This window comes from Choloepus didactylus, chromosome 1 (assembly GCF_015220235.1).
Source record: "Choloepus didactylus isolate mChoDid1 chromosome 1, mChoDid1.pri, whole genome shotgun sequence".
Taxonomy (NCBI): Eukaryota; Metazoa; Chordata; class Mammalia; order Pilosa; family Megalonychidae; genus Choloepus; species Choloepus didactylus.
Window position 1 is genome coordinate 16,807,831 of NC_051307.1, and position 17,316 is coordinate 16,825,146.

General features: G+C 41.9%; 1 protein-coding gene across 3 annotated transcripts in view; it reads left to right on the plus strand.

Moving 5' to 3' along the window:
* Positions 1 to 17,316, plus strand: part of TIAM1 (TIAM Rac1 associated GEF 1) — a 204,945-nt gene that overhangs the window by 88,640 nt on the left and 98,989 nt on the right. For all 3 annotated transcript variants that reach the window (XM_037832689.1, XM_037832706.1, XM_037832697.1), the window contains 2 exons: positions 2,352 to 2,799; positions 12,964 to 13,136. In XM_037832689.1, coding sequence (XP_037688617.1) covers positions 2,352 to 2,799; positions 12,964 to 13,136 — 621 coding nt within the window. The remainder of the gene's footprint in view (positions 1 to 2,351; positions 2,800 to 12,963; positions 13,137 to 17,316) is intronic.

Consider the following 17,316-nt stretch of genomic DNA (forward strand, 5'->3'; position numbering starts at 1 on the left):
AAGGTAAATAGATGAACAATCACTCAGCCTATCCAGGCATTGCTAGTAAAAGAAGCGGAAGGCACGAAGTTGAATATTTCGACTAAAACTGGTCAGGTGCCACCTGCAGCTGAGCCATGGGGCAGCCATATGAGAGTGGACAGTGTACTTGGAAATATGGATTCCAACCTCATCTCTGTCACCGGCCAGACTTGTGCCCTTCCGTGCCCCGGTGTCTTCATCTATTAATCAAGGAGATGGCTTTGCAGAATTTCTTCTTGTTTGAGAGCTCTGGGAATTACTGGAAGTCCAAGATTGTTTCTCACCTTTTTTGTACTTAAATCTTGCTCTTGTGAATTACTGATGTGACTTGTGGTGTTTATCTTTCCTTGGCTTGCAGAGTAGTCCGTGTATTTCACCTCTTTGCAATTTAGAGGAAAGTAATTACAGTCAAGTAATTCCTTCACTTCCTACCTTCTGTCAGAAAAGGACTTGAAACAAATGAAAACGAATCCAAAAGTTTGGAAAATTCACAAACTCATCTCCTACCACTCTATGTTGAATCATCAATGACGGTTGAATTTTCTTATCCAATTTTTGTCTTATTTCAAAAGGGAAGCATATGTTAAATGTCCCCTCCAGGGAGAAATGTGGGTTGATAACAGTGTTTTCTTGTTTGCGTAGAGGATTTTTACCGACTGGATCTGTGTATTTCGTGACTGTCTGTGGTGGTTAATAAAGCAGGAGAGCAGATAACAAAGCAATGGGACAACAGTTACAGGGCTCTGCAGCTAAGTGGCAGTTACAGGTTCTCTGTTCCCCTCAATTCCTCTAACTGTCAGGTATTGAAACCCATTTGAAATGTCCTTGATCCAGAGAAGCATGCTCCACCACCTCCTGCTGCTGTCTCCCCCTGCCCTCTTTCTTTTTTTCCTGTCTGGCTGTATGCCTCTTTTAGATGCTCCCTTAGTTTTTATTTATGAGGAAGGTGAACTTTGAGGGCCCTAACTCAGAACTCACCAACTCCCTAACTTAGATGCATGGAGATAGACGCAGCACCTGCCTGGGTCTCATTTAGGGCAGTATTTGTGACTTGGTTCGTTCTGCCCCATTGCCTCTCAGTAGAGTTATGAGCCCAAAGCATTCATTTTTATGGTAATTGAGAATTCCCTGTTACTTTAAAAATTTTTAAAGCATAATTAGCTATTTATGAAAAAAAAGGCTCAAAAAAAAGTGGTTAACCTCCCAAACCATTTATAACTTCACAGTGTCTTCCATGTCAGACTCCTGTTCCCGTTCTCTTCCTTTGCGAAAAAGAAGTCTCATTTCTCATCCAGGAGATTGTTGAGCTGTTGAGTCCAATATCACTGTCTTTCCCTCCCTTGATTACTACCGTTATTTGATTATTGTTTATGGAAATGCCCACAGCACTTTAGAACTTCGGAATGAAGATTCTGATTTAAGAGCAGACCTGTCTTGTCCCAGAAATGTTCCATTGCAGGAGCAGAGGCAGTGCTTTGGAAGTCCCAAATGTTTTTAAACTGGGGGAATTGATACCCCAGCCTCTTGGCAGATACACCAAGCTGTCACTCAGCCCTGGGGCAGCGAGTACCTGGCTGCCGGCTCCTAGCATCCTGGCTTTGAAAGGGCCAGGTAATTGGAGAGCCACCGGCTCTGCTGGGCCCCACAGACTGACTTAGCACAATGGAGCAGGAGAGGCCGCTTGTTTTCAGGAGGCTAAGCTGATTAGGGCTCGGAGGGCTGTGCCTGCTCCTGGGAGATGAGCACTTGCTGGGTGAGTGGGTGCAGCATGGTAGTAGATATCTAAAAAGATACCGCATTACACAATAGAATCCTAAGGAAGCCCTTTGTTTTATTTTATTTTTTAAAGTCTCAGCTGTAAAGACTTTGTTATCCATTGTAAACGCCCACCTCCTCTGCCTCCAGAACAACGAGCTCATCAGCCTGCAGCCTTCCCCAGAACTCCCAGACTGGCTGGTGAGGGTGAGGGCACGAGGTGCCCAGTGCTCTCAGCCCGGTGGTGGTAGAGTCTCAGTAGCCGATTTGCCAATTAGTGAATTATCTAAGTCAGATAAATAATGAGCTTTTTGAAATGTTCCTTATTCCTTTTATATTTCTCGAAATCCCCAGATTGTTTGCATTCATGTTGGGATAGGTTAGCATTTCCTGCGGTCTCTGTGGGTCCAAGGGTTAAGGAGCAAGTGGTGTAGGTAAGGCTGGGAGCCGAGATGCCTAGTGGGTCCCCCGCTGCCCCAAAGCTCCCTGGCTGGACTTCCAGGAGCCCCTGGGTTACTTCTGGGTTGTGATGCATGTCTTCTTCTTCCCCCCCACCACCATCTTTCGGCTCCCAGGATGTTAACGCAGGCGAGGGCAGCGAGTTTGCAGACAGTGGGATCGAAGGGGCCACCACCGACACGGACCTCCTCTCGCGGCGCTCCAATGCCACCACCTCCAGCTACTCGCCCCCTGCCGGCCGGGCCTTCGTGGGCAGCGACAGCGGCAGCAGCTCCACCGGGGACGCCGCCCGCCAGGGGGTCTACGAGAACTTCCGGCGGGAGCTGGAGATGAGCACCACCAACAGCGAAAGCCTGGAGGAGGCGGGCTCGGCGCACAGCGACGAGCGGAGCAGCGGCACGCTGAGCTCCCCCGGCCAGTCGGACATCCTGCTCACCGCCGCGCAGGGCACGGTGCGCAAGGCCGGCGCCCTGGCCGTCAAGAACTTCCTGGTGCACAAGAAGAACAAAAAGGTGGAGTCGGCCACCCGCAGGAAGTGGAAGCACTACTGGGTGTCCCTGAAAGGTAAGGGGCGGCGGGAGCCCACCTGAGCGCCTGACGCGTGACGCGCCAGCCTCCGTGCGCAGTTCAAAAGGTGGTCTGTGTTCTTCACCCTTTTCACATTCAGGCGAAAGAAGTGTCTAATGGCTCTTTTCTGGCTCTGATGGCAGTTTTGGAGGATAAATGCCCCCCCCCCCATTTTTTTTTTTTTTTTTTAAAGAAATGGTTCAAGTTTTTAAGGGTTGAAGAATGTTAGACTATGGCTAATTTTGTAGGTTTCCACCTAATGTTTTTTCGAATGACTAAACAATCATATGTTCGTGAAAAAGGCAGTTACTGTTTTACAGTCAAACTTTGTATATTTGTGTGTCTACAGATATAGACATACATGTATAAATCACTATTTTCTTTTCATTAATAACCATGCTATTTTTTCCTCTTTTTTTAAAAATCCAGTTTTATTGAGATATATTCACATATCATACAATCATCCATCATTTACAGTCAGCTGTTCATAGTACCATCATATAGTTTTGCATTCATCACCCCAATCTATTTTTTTTTTTTTTTTTTTTTTTTTTTTTTTTAGAATCACCATATAACAACATCTTTTATTAAGTCTGCAATTTTTTTACTTAACGCATGCTCTCAAAGACTATTTCATGATGCAGTGGTGAGAGACAAAAGCAACGTGCAAAACAGTATACACAATCTGATCTCGATTTTCTAAATGCGTATTCACACATAGCCCCTCTACTTCCACGCCGGTGGAGGAACTCACTTCCTCAAGCTTTGGAGACAAGGTGTGGTCATGTGACCTGCTTCAGCCAATCAAATGTGAGGGAGGTAACCTATGTCACTTCCGGTTGGCGGTGTTAAATGGCTGGCGGCTTTCCCCTGCGCGTTCCTCGCTTTCCTCGGGAGCTGTGGGCGCTTGTGTCCAAGGGGCCAGCGGCTCTGAGCTACCATTTGAATGTACAGTAGCCCTGAGAGTCATCCAGATGCTTGTGATCTAGGAATGAGTAAAAATAGACCTTCCTGCAGCATGTTCTAACCTATACTGAGCAATATAATAAACCTATGAAATACATGGGAAAAAATACCAGCAGGAAATATTGCAGCTGATGGCAATTTTTATTTTCATACTTTTCTAGGTTTTCCAAGTTTTCTACAGTCAGCATGTATTTTGTAAAAAGTTGCTAGCCATACGTATAGCAGGCTTTTTTTCAGATAAATAAACGTGTCCTTGATAACTGTGCTAGAGATTTTACCAATGTCATCTGGTTGCATTACCATAAAACCCAAAGGATTTTTCCCATTTCACAGGTGAGAAATCTGAGGTTTAGGGAGAGTTGTTGCCAGGCACTTGACACCTATTTTCTCCTTTATCTCCTCAGAGGCTCGAAGTATTTTGTTTCGGTTTTAAAGATGGGGCTCAGAGAAGTTGGTTGGTTGATCACTTAGGAATTAATGGACATGAAATTGAAACAAGTATAGCAGCACATACCCTTTATTGGATCTTCTGTGTGCCAGGCCCATGCCTCATCTCATTTAATCTTCTCAGTAACTCTGTGATGGAGATACTAGGATACTCCCCATTTATAGATGAGAAGAGCAACTTGTCAGGCTCACACAGCCAGTCCTTTGCAAAGCTGGTACTGGAACTGTGGTCTGTAGGCAGATTTTGGTTTGCTCATTTTGCTGAGATGAAGGGTGGTACAAAAGGTGCCTTTGGGTAACATCCACATGAACACTTTAAAATTAAATTTCTCTTTTTATCCAAGTTTTCATGTATTAAAGTTTTAAAGTCAAATGATGCTGTGAACTGATAATGAAAAGCAGCAGTCGTGCCTCTTTTCTCTCCGCCACCCAACTCCTTCCTCAGAGGCAACTACTTTCAACTATTTTAGCTGTTCCTTTTCACATTTACTTTCATGTTTCTAATATTATTCTTTACCATTGTTTTTTTTTTTTTTTTTTTATCATCATTTTATTGAGATATATTCACATACCACGCAGTCATACAAAACAAATTGTACTTTCGATTGTTTACAGTACCATTACATAGTTGTACATTCATCACCTAAATCAATCCCTGACACCTTCATTAGCACACACACAAAAATAACAAGAATAATAATTAGAGTGAAAAAGAGCAATTGAAGTAAAAAAGAACACTGGGTACTTTTGTCTGTTTGTTTCCTTCCCCTACTTTTCTACACATCCATCCATAAACTAGACAAAGTGGTGTTTGGTCCTTATGGCTTTCCCAATCCCATTGTCACCCCTCATAAGCTACATTTTTATACAACTGTCTTCGAGATTCATGGGTTCTGGGTTGTAGTTTGATAGTTTCAGGTATCCACCACCAGCTACCCCAATTCTTTAGAACCTAAAAAGGGTTGTCTAAAGTGTGCATAAGAGTGCCCACCAGAGTGACCTCTCGGCTCCTTTTGGAATCTCTCTGCCACTGAAGCTTATTTCATTTCCTTTCACATCCCCCTTTTGGTCAAGAAGATGTTCTCCGTCCCACGGTGCCAGGTCTACATTCCTCCCTGGGAGTCATATTCCACGTTGCCAGGGAGATTCACTTCCCTGGGTGTCTGATCCCACGTAGGGGGGAGGGCAGTGATTTCACCTTTCAAGTTGGCTTAGCCAGAGAGAGAGGGCCACATCTGAGCAACAAAGAGGCATTCAGGAGGAGACTCTTAGGCACAAATACAGGGAGGCCTAGCCTCTCCTTTGCAGCAACCGTCTTCCCAAGGGTAAAACTTATGGTAGAGGGCTCAACCCATCAAACCACCAGTCCCCTATGTCTGTGGTCATGTTAGCAACCATGGAGGTGGGGTAGGCGAATACCCCTGCATTCTCCACAGGCTCCTCAAGGGGGCACTACATCTTTTTTTTTTTTTTTTTACCTTGTTTGTCTTTTTTATTTTTTTTTTTTTAAATTTCCCTTATTTTTTCAAATAACCTGTATGAAAAAAAAAGTTAAAAAGAAAAAAAACATACAATAAAAGAGCATTTCAAAGAGACCATAGCAAGGGAGTAAGAAAAAGACAACTAACCTAAGATAACTGCTTAACTTCCAACATGTTCCTACTTTACCCCAAGAAAGTTACATAATATAGCAACATTTCAGTGAACTTGTTCCTACTACAACCATCAGAAATTAACAGACCATAGTCATTTCTGGGCATCCCCAGAACGTTAAATAGCTTATCTGTTCTTCCTGGATTATTGTTCCCCCTTCCTTAATTGCTCTCTACTGCTAGTTCCCCTACATTCTACATTATAAACCATTTGTTTTACATTTTTCAAAGTTCACATTAGTGGTAGCATATAATATTTCTCTTTTTGTGCCTGGCTTATTTCGCTCAGCATTATGTCCTCAAGGTTCATCCATGTTGTCATATGTTTCACCAGATCGTTCCTTCTTACTGCCGCGTAGTATTCCATCGTGTGTATATACCACATTTTATTTATCCACTCATCTGTTGAAGGACATTTGGGTTGTTTCCATCTCTTGGCAATTGTGAATAATGCTGCTATGAACATTGGCGTGCAGATATCTGTTCGTGTCACTGCTTTCCGATCTTCCGGGTATATACCGAGGAGTGCAATCGCTGGATCGAATGGTAGCTCTATATCTAGTTTTCTAAGGAACTGCCAGACTGACTTCCAGAGTGGCTGAACCATTATACAGTCCCACCAACAATGAATAAGAGTTCCAATTTCTCCACATCCCCTCCAGCATTTGTAGTTTCCTGTTTGTTTAATGGCAGCCATTCTAACCGGTGTTAGATGGTATCTCATTGTGGTCTTAATTTGCATCTCTCTAATAGCTAGTGAAGCTGAACATTTTTTCATGTGTTTCTTGGCCATTTGTATTTCCTCTTCAGAGAACTGTCTTTTCATATCTTTTGCCCATTTTATAATTGGGCTGTCTGTACTATTGTCATTGAGTTGTAGGATTTCTTTGTATATGCAAGATATCAGTCTTTTGTCAGATACATGATTTCCAAAAATTTTTTCCCATTGAGTTGGCTGCCTCTTTACCTTTTTCCAATCTATTTTTTGAACATTTTCCTTACACCAGAAAAAGTAAAAATAAGAATAAAAAGTAAAAGTAAAAAAGAACACCCAAATCGTTCCCCCCATCCCACCCTATTTTTCATTTAGGTTTTGTCCCCATTTTTCTACTCATCCATCCATACACTGGATAAAGGGAGGGTGATCCACAAGGCTTTCACAATCACATTGTCACCCCTTGTAAGCTACATTGTTATACAATCATCTTCAAGAGTCAAGGCTACTGGGTTGCGATTTGATAGTTTCAGGTATTTACTTCTAGCTATTCCAATACATTAAAACCTAAAAAGGGTTATCTATATAGTGTGTAAGAATGTCCATCAGAATGACCTCTCAGTTCCATTGAGAATCTCTCAGCCAATGAAACTTTATTTTGTTTCATTTCACATCCCCCTTTTGGTCAAGAAGGTGTTCTCATTCTCATGATGTCAGGTCCAGATTCACCCTTGGGAGTCATATCCTATGTTGCCAGAGAGATTTACACCCCTGGGAATCAGATCCCACTTAGAGGGGAGGGCAGTGAGTTTACCCGCCAAGTTGACTTAGCTAGAGAGAGAGAGGGCTGCGTCTGAGCAACAAAGAGGTACTCAGGGGGACTTAACTTAGGCACAATTATAAGCAGATTAACCATGCTGTTTTAATATCATTGCTATTTAACATGCATTTATGAACTATACATATATATTCTTGCACATGTCTTGGTAGTATAGAGATTATAATGCATTCGTGAGCTTCTCAAGCATGCTTACAATTTTTGTCACATGCTAGATTTAAAGCAGGGTTAGTAGATGGCAGGCGAGGTTAGGTAGGTTAACAGGAAGGAAGGAGGGGCACAGGAGGCAATAGCCTGGACTGTCTTAGTGTAGTGCATAAACTAGGCCATTTGATCTGGATCTCACCAACTGTGGTTGGCGTGGGAACATCCAACCCTAGAGGCATGGAGGATCCTGGAGCCACACTTGGTGAGGCGAACACAATGCCTCTGCGGTGGTGGCCAGCCCGACCCCCATGAGCTGGGTTTGGGTAGGCCCACCACCAGTGCTGTCAGCTTGGCCAATCAGGAAGAAAGCATGTTAGCTAGAATACAGGTTTTGCTGCACATCGCAGACCCACCACAACAGTGCCTTAAGTAAGACAGAATAATTTCCCTCCCTGCTGGTAAGAAGTAGACCATCTAAGGTTGGTGTGGTCACTCTTTCCTATGAATTTGTCCAGGGGCCCAAGCTCTTTCTGTCTTGTTGCTCACTTCCTCCCAGGGCATCTTCTTAGTCTTGTGGTTGAGAGAGCTTGCCACCAGGTCTGTGTTCCAGTGGAAAAGTGGGGAAGTGACACGTGTATCTCTTTTTTCCTGAGAACCTAACCTGGGAATTGTGTTTTATCACTCTGCTTACATCCCATTGACCAGAAACCAACTGTACCTAGCTGCAAGGGGGCGGGGATGGCTGCTTTAATCCTGGGTGCCCTTGGGTCCAGCTGAGCACAGTGTCCTATCACTGCAGAAGAAAGCAAGAATGAACATAGTAGAGCAACCAGCTGTCCACAGAGAACCCATGTGGTCTGTGTGTCTGAGAGGGATGCCTTTTTAGGGTAGGATGCTGTCTTCCTCTTCATGTCTGGGTTTGGGCCTTGCTGAATTGTTACTTCTTGTTGATCTCCTTCCAGGAATTCCTCAGGTACAGTCAGATTCTTTCTCATGTCTTTTTCTCAACCTGAAAGTCTGAATTGGTGGTTTTCAAGTTTGAACACAAGACGGGACACTGACAATCATAATACTTTCTGTGGAAAACCCCATGAAATATGGATATTAAACTTTCAATTTTATTTTCTATGCCAAATAAAATAACTATCTTACAGTACATATAGAGAATATACTAAAATTTTAACACAGATATGGAATGAGAACTCTAAGTTGGAGAAAATTCTATTAATGTATGTGTATACATGCATGCTTTTTTTCCTCTTTTTATTATGACTTGGGGAAATATTTTGATTATTCTTGTAATAGTAATGATAATAATAATAAATTCTATATCTTATCAGATGTAGCGTCCCTGCTTGTGGTGAAATACAGATGTTCATGCTGCGGGGCATTTTGGATAATTGCTAGTGTTTTTTCTCATTCGTAACCTGCTTAATTTGGAAGCGCTACAGGTTGTGAGGTTCCGGTTCATGCCAGCTGCCCTGCATTTGTGGGGTGGGATGAGATGGGGGGAAAAGCCCCTTCCTGTTCTACCTTCTGCTCCTCCCCACTGGAGCCCACTACTGGGACTGCAGCCCCTGCTCCCTGTCTTAATCATTTACTTTATTAGTGAGTGCTGAGGTTTTTTTTGTTTGTTTGTTTCTTTTTGGTGGTGTTGTTTTTTACTTTAAAATTACTTTATTTATCAAACAAAAAAACAGTTCCAAACAAAATAAAGCAAAGCAATGGGAGTGCTGAATTTTTAAAAGCCTGAATCAAAGACAACCAGTGTCTCAGTCAGCAGAGATACTTGTTGAAGAAGGAGATTGCCAGGTTGGACTCTGTTCTAGTTTGCTAATGCTGCTGGAATGCAGGACACCAGAAACTGGCTTTCATAAAGGGGATTTATTTGGTTACAGAGTTACAGTCTTAAGGCCATAAAGTGTCCAAGGTAAGTCTTCAACAATCAGGTACCTTCACTGGAGGATGGCCAATGGCGTCCAGAAAACCTCTGTTAGCTGGGAAGGCACGTGGCTGGCGTCTGCTCCAAAGTTCTGGTTTCAAAATGGCTTTCTCCCAGGACGTTCCTCTCTAGGCTGCAGCTCCTCTTCAGAATGTCACTGTCAGTTGCTCTTGGGGCATTTGTCCTCTCTTAGCTTCTCCGGAGCAAGAGTCTGCTTTCAACGGCCGTCTTCAAACTGTCTCTCATCTGCAGCTCCTGTGCTTTCTTCAAAGTGTCCCTCTTGGCTGTGGCAAGCTCACTCCTTCTGTCTGAGCTTATATAGTGCTCCAGTAAACTAATCAACACCCATGCTGAATGGGCAGGGCCACACCTTCATGGAAATTATCCAGTTAGAGTCATCACCCACAGTTGGGTGGGGCACATCTCCATGGAAACACTCAAAGAATTACAATCTAATCATCATTGATACATCGCCCACACAAGATTACATCAAAGATAATGGCATTTTGGGGGACATAATACATTCAAACTGGCACAGACCCCCATACCTGCTGGATGAGAAGTTTGGCGAGGGTGGGGGATGGGGGGCTGAATTTGTGGTTTAAACAAGCTTTCTGGGTGATTCTTAGCCACACTGAATTTGGGAACAGCAGTGTTAGTTGTTTAGAGTGCAAATAATCAGGCAGTATTTTACTTGGGATGCAGCAGAGGGGGTTGTTTTGTTTCTGTCATTCTCAGAGAGAATGAATGACACGGGAAGCCAGAGCGTGGGTGTTCCAGGGCCCAGCTCAGAGCACGTTACAGGAAGGCACTTCAGTTACTTGGTGACCCAGATCTGAGTGACACAATCTGTCAGGATCCAGGCCCAGAACACAGAGCCCCCGAGTTCTTCGCTTCTTAGTCCTGACGGGCTCCCATTATATATTGGCATTCTGTAGGCTTGTCCTTGTCACTCTAAAGGAGGACTTGCTGCTGACTTTTTCTTAACAACCCTTGGATATTGAGAAATAAAAAGCAGAGCACTTGGGAACTTCAGGGCAGAGATTTTGCCAAAGATTCATTCAGACGAGACAGAATAATTGATATTTCTTTTAAAAAATGATTTCATTTGGAATCGGTTTCTGAAGTGTCTCCATGGACAACTGAAGGGGATACTGAACATAACTGAACATTATTTGCAAGTGAAGATGAAGGTCCATGGACCACATTCAGGGAGTGTGGGGTTCTCAGATTTGGTGTTTCATGTTAGTAGTAAAATTGTACCAAGTTGATAATTGAGTAAAACCCGGTCTCAGCCCCCTAGTGCTCTGGAAAGAACTTCTAAAGCTTCTAAGGATGATTCTAAACCCAAGTTGAAAAATGATAAAAACAACTATTTGGGTAGACCATAAATGTTTGGCATGTGTATGTACTTGGATTTGTTGATGCTCCTTGTTTCTTATCCATAGATCTCTTTCTCTGTTCTCAACTCCTGATACAACTGTGTTGCTCCTTTTGTGTTAAAAATCTGCTAATCATTAGTGTGGTAAATCCCAAGGACTATTTAGAGCAGAGTTTCTCATTAGTGGCAATGTTGACATTTTGGGCCTGATCCTTCCTTGTCCTGGGGGATGTTTGGGGCTTTGTAGGATGTTTAGCAGCATCCCTGGCCTCTACCCACTAGCTGCTGCTAGCAATTCCCTTCCCCTAAGTTGTGACAACAAAAATGTCTCCAGACCATGCCAAATGTCCTGTAATGGATAAAATTGCCCCCACTTGAGAACCACTGATTTAGAAGAAAATAGTATCTTCCTTCTGTTTTTTTCTTCTTCTGTTTCTCTTGGAATCAGTGTTAGCTTATGCCATGGAAAGGGATGTGTTCCTGAAAAACAGAGAGTTCTTCAGAATAATAGGGAGTATAAGAAAAATAGGGTTAGGGCAGACTACTCAATTTATGTAATTGATAATATGTTGCAACTTCTCAACCAGAGAACTAGATTAAACATAACAGCTCTACTAAAACAAATACTTACATAATTAAAAAGACATCTTAATTTTAATGATAAATAAATACCACAGAAAACATAGGACTTTACCATTTTTTAAAAAGGCAAATATGACTTGATGGACATAGGTAGAAGGAAGATTTGAGGCCCCTGAATTAGGGAGACAAGGGCAAAAATTAAAGAATCATAAAGTTTCAGGAGCACCATCCAACATGGACTTTTACGCAGAACCCATGATTATACAGCACCAAGGAGGAAAAATGTGGAATCAAGGGATGTTGTCTATTGATATGTTACATTCCACTTTGTTTAGGTACTTTGTATTCAGCTACATTTTAATGTACATTTTAATGTTACATTTTAATGTGAAATCTTATGTGTTGTCTGGGAAAACAATACTTTGAACCAATGTTTAAAAAAAATTTGAACCAATATGACTTTCCATTGATTCACATAATTCTACATTACTAAATACACATGGGCAAATTTGTTTAACAGAAACTCGTGTTGTAGCTGAATAGACTATACTTTGAAAGGCATTTGCAATTCACATAAAGTGTGGCCCATACTTGTGATAAGGCAGATGCTGGGAGCTGACAGAGTGGCTTATGTTGAAGTTGGGAAAGAGTCATCAAGTTGGACCTGGGCTTCCCCTGAAATTGGTTTCCATTTGTTGATAGTAACTGTTCAGCTAGGTGCAATTACAAGTCTTATGTTTAGGCAATGGTGAAGGGTATGCATTGAAACTAAGTTGCCCCAAATCTATGGAAGATTTCCATTGCTACTGACTCAGTTTCATAGCATCAGTAAGTACAGACCAGGGTCCTGGCTTCTGCCCCAGACCTTCTTATATGTGCCATGCATTTCCTCTTTCAGTAGGAACAAGGATATGCTTTATTTTAGAAAAAAACATTTTATAGAAAAGATCTCAGACCAAAACTTAACAGTTTCTTTCCTTGTCTTTAAAGCATATATTCAGTCTTATATTGTCCTCTCCAAAGGCATAGTCAAGAAACCCAATACAGTTTCTAAAGTTTTCTGGATACATTTCTTGTGAGACATACTTGGGCTGGGCTCTAATGAGACAGTACTGGTTAGAGCCCTCACACAGGGCTAGTTAGAAACGTATTTGCAGTTTCCTCTGGACTGAGGAGTCACAAGTCCTGCGTATGCCTGTGAGGACACCTATAAGACATTCCCAAACAGAATTAAGAATCCTGAAGAACTTGGGCGTGTTTGAAGGAATGCCATTGTAGGTTGAGAAGCTGTGATTTCAGACTCTTTGCTTTTCTCTAAGCCTGCCCAAGATTTGAGTACAAGTGTGGCCCCATTCTCTTTACTTCCTTGGTTTCACATGCTTTAATTTCTAGTCTCTTCCTTGTGACAAGACACAAATGATAGTTTCCACTTCTAGCTTTTTGTTGCACAAATGCCAAATTACTCATGCAGACCTCTGTTCTGTTTCCTAGGGTGTACGCTGTTTTTCTACGAGAGCGATGGCCGGTCTGGAATAGATCACAACAGCATCCCTAAGCATGCCGTCTGGGTGGAGAACAGCATTGTGCAGGCTGTCCCCGAGCACCCCAAGAAGGACTTTGTCTTCTGCCTCAGCAATTGCCTGGGTGATGCCTTCCTCTTTCAGGTTTGTTGGGCACTTCCTTTGCAGGTCATTTCAAACCTCTGATCCAGATTTCTTCTGCTCCCTGTGTGCCCCACTCTTTTTTCTTTTTCATGATGAGTTTTACTTTTTTCTCATTATAAAAATAAAAATGATGAATGTTCTGGTTTGTCAATGCTGCCTGTTATGCAAAATACCAGAAATGGATTGGCTTTTATAGAGGGGGTTTATTTGGTTACAAAGTTACAGTCTTAAGGCCATAAAAGTGTCCAAGCTATGGTGTCAACAAGTATAACTTCACTGAAGGAAGGCCAATGGTTTCCAGAAAACCTCTGTTAACTGGGAAGGCACATGGCTGGCAACTGCAGATCCCAGCTTGTGTTCCAGCTTCTCTCTCAGCTCCTGTACATTCTTCAATGTGTCCCTCTTGGCTGCAGCACCTTCTGTCTGTGAACACTTCTATATGGCTCCAATGATTTAATTCAGACCCACCCTGAATGGGTGGGGCAATACTTACATGGAAATGATCCAATCAAAGGTCTTGCCCTCAGTTGATTGAGTGACATCTCCATGTCAACAATCAGTAGGTTCCAACTAATCAACACTAATACGTCTGCCCCCACAAGATTGTATCAAAGAGCATGGCGTTTTGGGGGACGTAATACATCCAAACCAGCACAATGAATGAATAGCAAAGTAAACTGAATTCCAGGAATGAGAGAACTCATCCAGAGGTATCCCAAGTGAAGCCTGGGGGAGGGAAGTTGGATTTGAGAAACTTGTTCTGATTGCCATGGGTTGCCATCATCATTTGTGTAGCACTAGGATGGGATCATGAATTCCTTAATTTAGACAGGATTTGAGCTGTTATCTATCATAATATTTTCTCCTTTTTAATATTAATCATCAAGTAAAACAATGACTTTTCAGAAATGATGGGCTATCTCCAAACTGTTTCTCTTCTTGACCTCGGGGTTTTCTACTCAGCATTCTTAAAATCTGAATTTTTTTTTATTAAGAAAAATATATCCCTGCTAATTGTTTGTGGTAAAAAATTTACTCTTATAAGGAGTCCTTTGAGTTTGGTGAATTATAATACACCCTACCAGAATTTATGGTAGAGTCAATTAAGAGGGCTTCACTCATTAACCCCCAAACCTTTATCTAGTGCTCACTGTATTCTCTGCGCAGTGCTTTTGATAATACCAAGAAGATCTTAACACATTTCCTGCCCTTAGAATTGTCCAAAGGGAAAAAAAAAAAGTGACCACAGATAATAGGGGAGGTAGGCACACAGACAGCTCCTTGTAATATCTTTGTAAGGCCTAAGAGTGAATATTAAAGGATGAGCAGGGATGAATCAGGTGAAAATGGAAAGGTAGAATATTCCCTATAGAGGAGAGAGTGGGAACAAAGGCATGGAAGGGAGAAATAGTTTATTGAACCAAGTTTCTGGCTTTGTACCCAAAAGTTATTTCCATTTGTGCATTGGACTGTAAAGCGGTAATTATGTTTGGTAAGGACAGAAAGCATCTATTGTGTTTTTTTTTTTTTCTTTCAAAACTCTGTGATATAGAACGCACATAAAGAAGAGTGCACAAAATATAAATGGATAGCTCAGAGAATTATCACAAAAGAAATATGTAACTGTCACCCAGGATAAGAAATAAAACATCCCAGTACCCTAGAAACCACCCCCCTCCCTCCACGCACAAGCAGCTAACTTATTGAATAGTGTGCCTGCATATTTTAGCATCCAAGCCAGGACACTTTTGTTTATCTGGAAGTGTCTTAATTTTGCCTCCATTTTTGAAGGATAGTTTTGCTGGTTATAGAATTCTTGATTGACCGTCTTTTAATTTAGGCAGTTTGAAAATGTCATCTCATTGCCTTCTGGCCTCCATGGTTTCTGATGAGAAATCAGCTTTTCATATCTGGATCCCTTGTGTGTGATGAGTTGCTGCTCTACTACTGCTTTCCAGATCATCTCTTTGTCTTTTTGACAATTTGATTATGATGTGTCTAGGTACTTATCTCTGTGTTTATTCTTCTTGGAGTTTGTTGAACTTCTTGGAAGTGTAGATTAATGTTTGCTTTTTTAAAAATTAAATTTGGGAAGTTTTTACTATAATTTCTATTCTTGAAGCCCATATTGCTCTTGCGTCTTCTTCTGAGACTCCCATTATGCTTAAGTTTGTATGCTTGATGCTGTTCTCCAGGTCTTCAAGGTGCTACTCATTTTACTTCAATCTTTTTTCTTTTTGCTCCTCAGGCTGGATAATCTCAGTTGACCTACTTCAAGTTCACTGATTCTTTCTTCTGCCAGTTCAAGTATGCTGTTTAGCCCCACTAGTGAACTTTCATTTAAGTTATTGTACATCTCAACTCCAGAATTTGTATTTGGTTCTTATTTATGATTTCTGTCTCTTGCTTGGTGTTCTTTATTTGGTGAGATACAATTCTCATACTTTCCTTTAGTTCTTTAAACATGGTGTTCTTTATTTTGTTGAACATATTTACGATAGTTGACTTAAAGTTTTTGTCTAATAAGTCCAATGCCTGGGTTTCCTCAGGGGGCAGTTTCTATTGACTGATTCTTTTCACGTGTATGGGCCATACTTTCTTGTTTCTTTGCATGTAGCGTAACAGTTTGTTGAAAATGGTACCTTTTAAATAATGTAATGTGACAACTTTGGAAAATAGAATCCTCCTCTTCCCCAGGCTTTGTTTTTATTTTTGTTGTTTGTTTAGCAACTCACCTGAACTAATTCTGTAAATCTGTGTTATTTGCTGGTTTTGGCCACTAACGTCTCTAGCTCAATGGTGAGTGAATGATTGGACAGTGATATTCTTAAATGCCCGGAACCAGTAACTTTTCCAGTCTTTACAGAGGGGCTCTGTGTGCATGTTGGGGTATACCTTCACTGCCTCAGGTAGGCCATCTACAGCAAGTTTGCTTTGCCTTCATTTCCTGCTTGAGTAGTGTGTCAAGGTTAGACAGAGGTGAGAGCTATGGCTGTCTCAGGTTTTCCTCGGTATATGCACAGCCCTATGCATGTATGTGACATTCTAGATTCCCTTTCAAAGCCCTTTATGATCATCATATTCCCCAGCTTTTCCTTTAAGTTTTTTTTGGTAAGCTTCTTTGCCTCAACTCTTATCACCTTTTCGGACATCCAGAATGTTACACGATTGCCACTGATTATTTCTCATGAATGCCCTTGGGCTGTTAGCCTGAGGGATGTCTGAGTCATATTAAATAAAGACAAGCTCTGTGAATCGGGGTTTCCTGGGAACTGCCCCACAGGTCAAGTTAATGATAGATCCCTGAAAATTGTGTTTTTGGGGAACTCTAAATCTGTTCTGCCCCCTCCAGTGGCTACTAAGCTGCTGGTTTTCACCGCAATTGTGGAGCTCGGGAGAGGGTATGGGAATAGGGCAAGTTGAAATGCTGTTCTTGTGAAGATTCAGCCATTTCTTTTCAGGAGATTCTGACCATTTTTTTGCCAGTGTTCTCATTGCCTTTAAGGAAAGTGGCCTTTCATGGTCCCATTCCTTGTTCCTGTTGACAATGCTCTTTGGAGGCAAGACAGTTTTTAGAGTGAAAGGGTTGCTGTTAACAATTCTGCCAGGAATTCAGGAGTAAGTTGGGGCAGCTACAGCCTGGTTGGACATATGTCAACCTTCCTGTAGATACATTTGGGTTGTTCTCAGGTTTTGGCGATCATGGGCTTTACTGCTACGAGCCCACTCTTGTACCCTCTCTTGGGATATGTTTTCCTACATTTCTGTTAGGCACCTACCTAGAAGTGGCATTGCTGAGTCATAGGATATGCACGCATTCAGGCTCTTAGATCCTGCCAAACAATTTCCAAAATGACTGAACTAATTTACACTCCCATTAGCACCTGGGAGAATTCTAGTTGTTCTTTGTCGTTGCTGATTCTTTGTATTTCTGACCTTTCTTTGAAAGCGGTTAGTGTAAAGTTGAGCACATTGCCATATGTTTCATGACCGTCTCGATAGACTCTCTCGTGATGTACTTATTTCAGTCTCCGGCCAATTTTTCCATTTCTCTATCTTGTTGATTCAAGGCAGTTCTTTACATATTTTGTATATTATCTCAGCCTTGCACATATCTTTTCCCATCGTGACTTGCTTTTTACTCTTTTTAAAAAAGGGTCCTCTGTTGTACTAAAGTCTT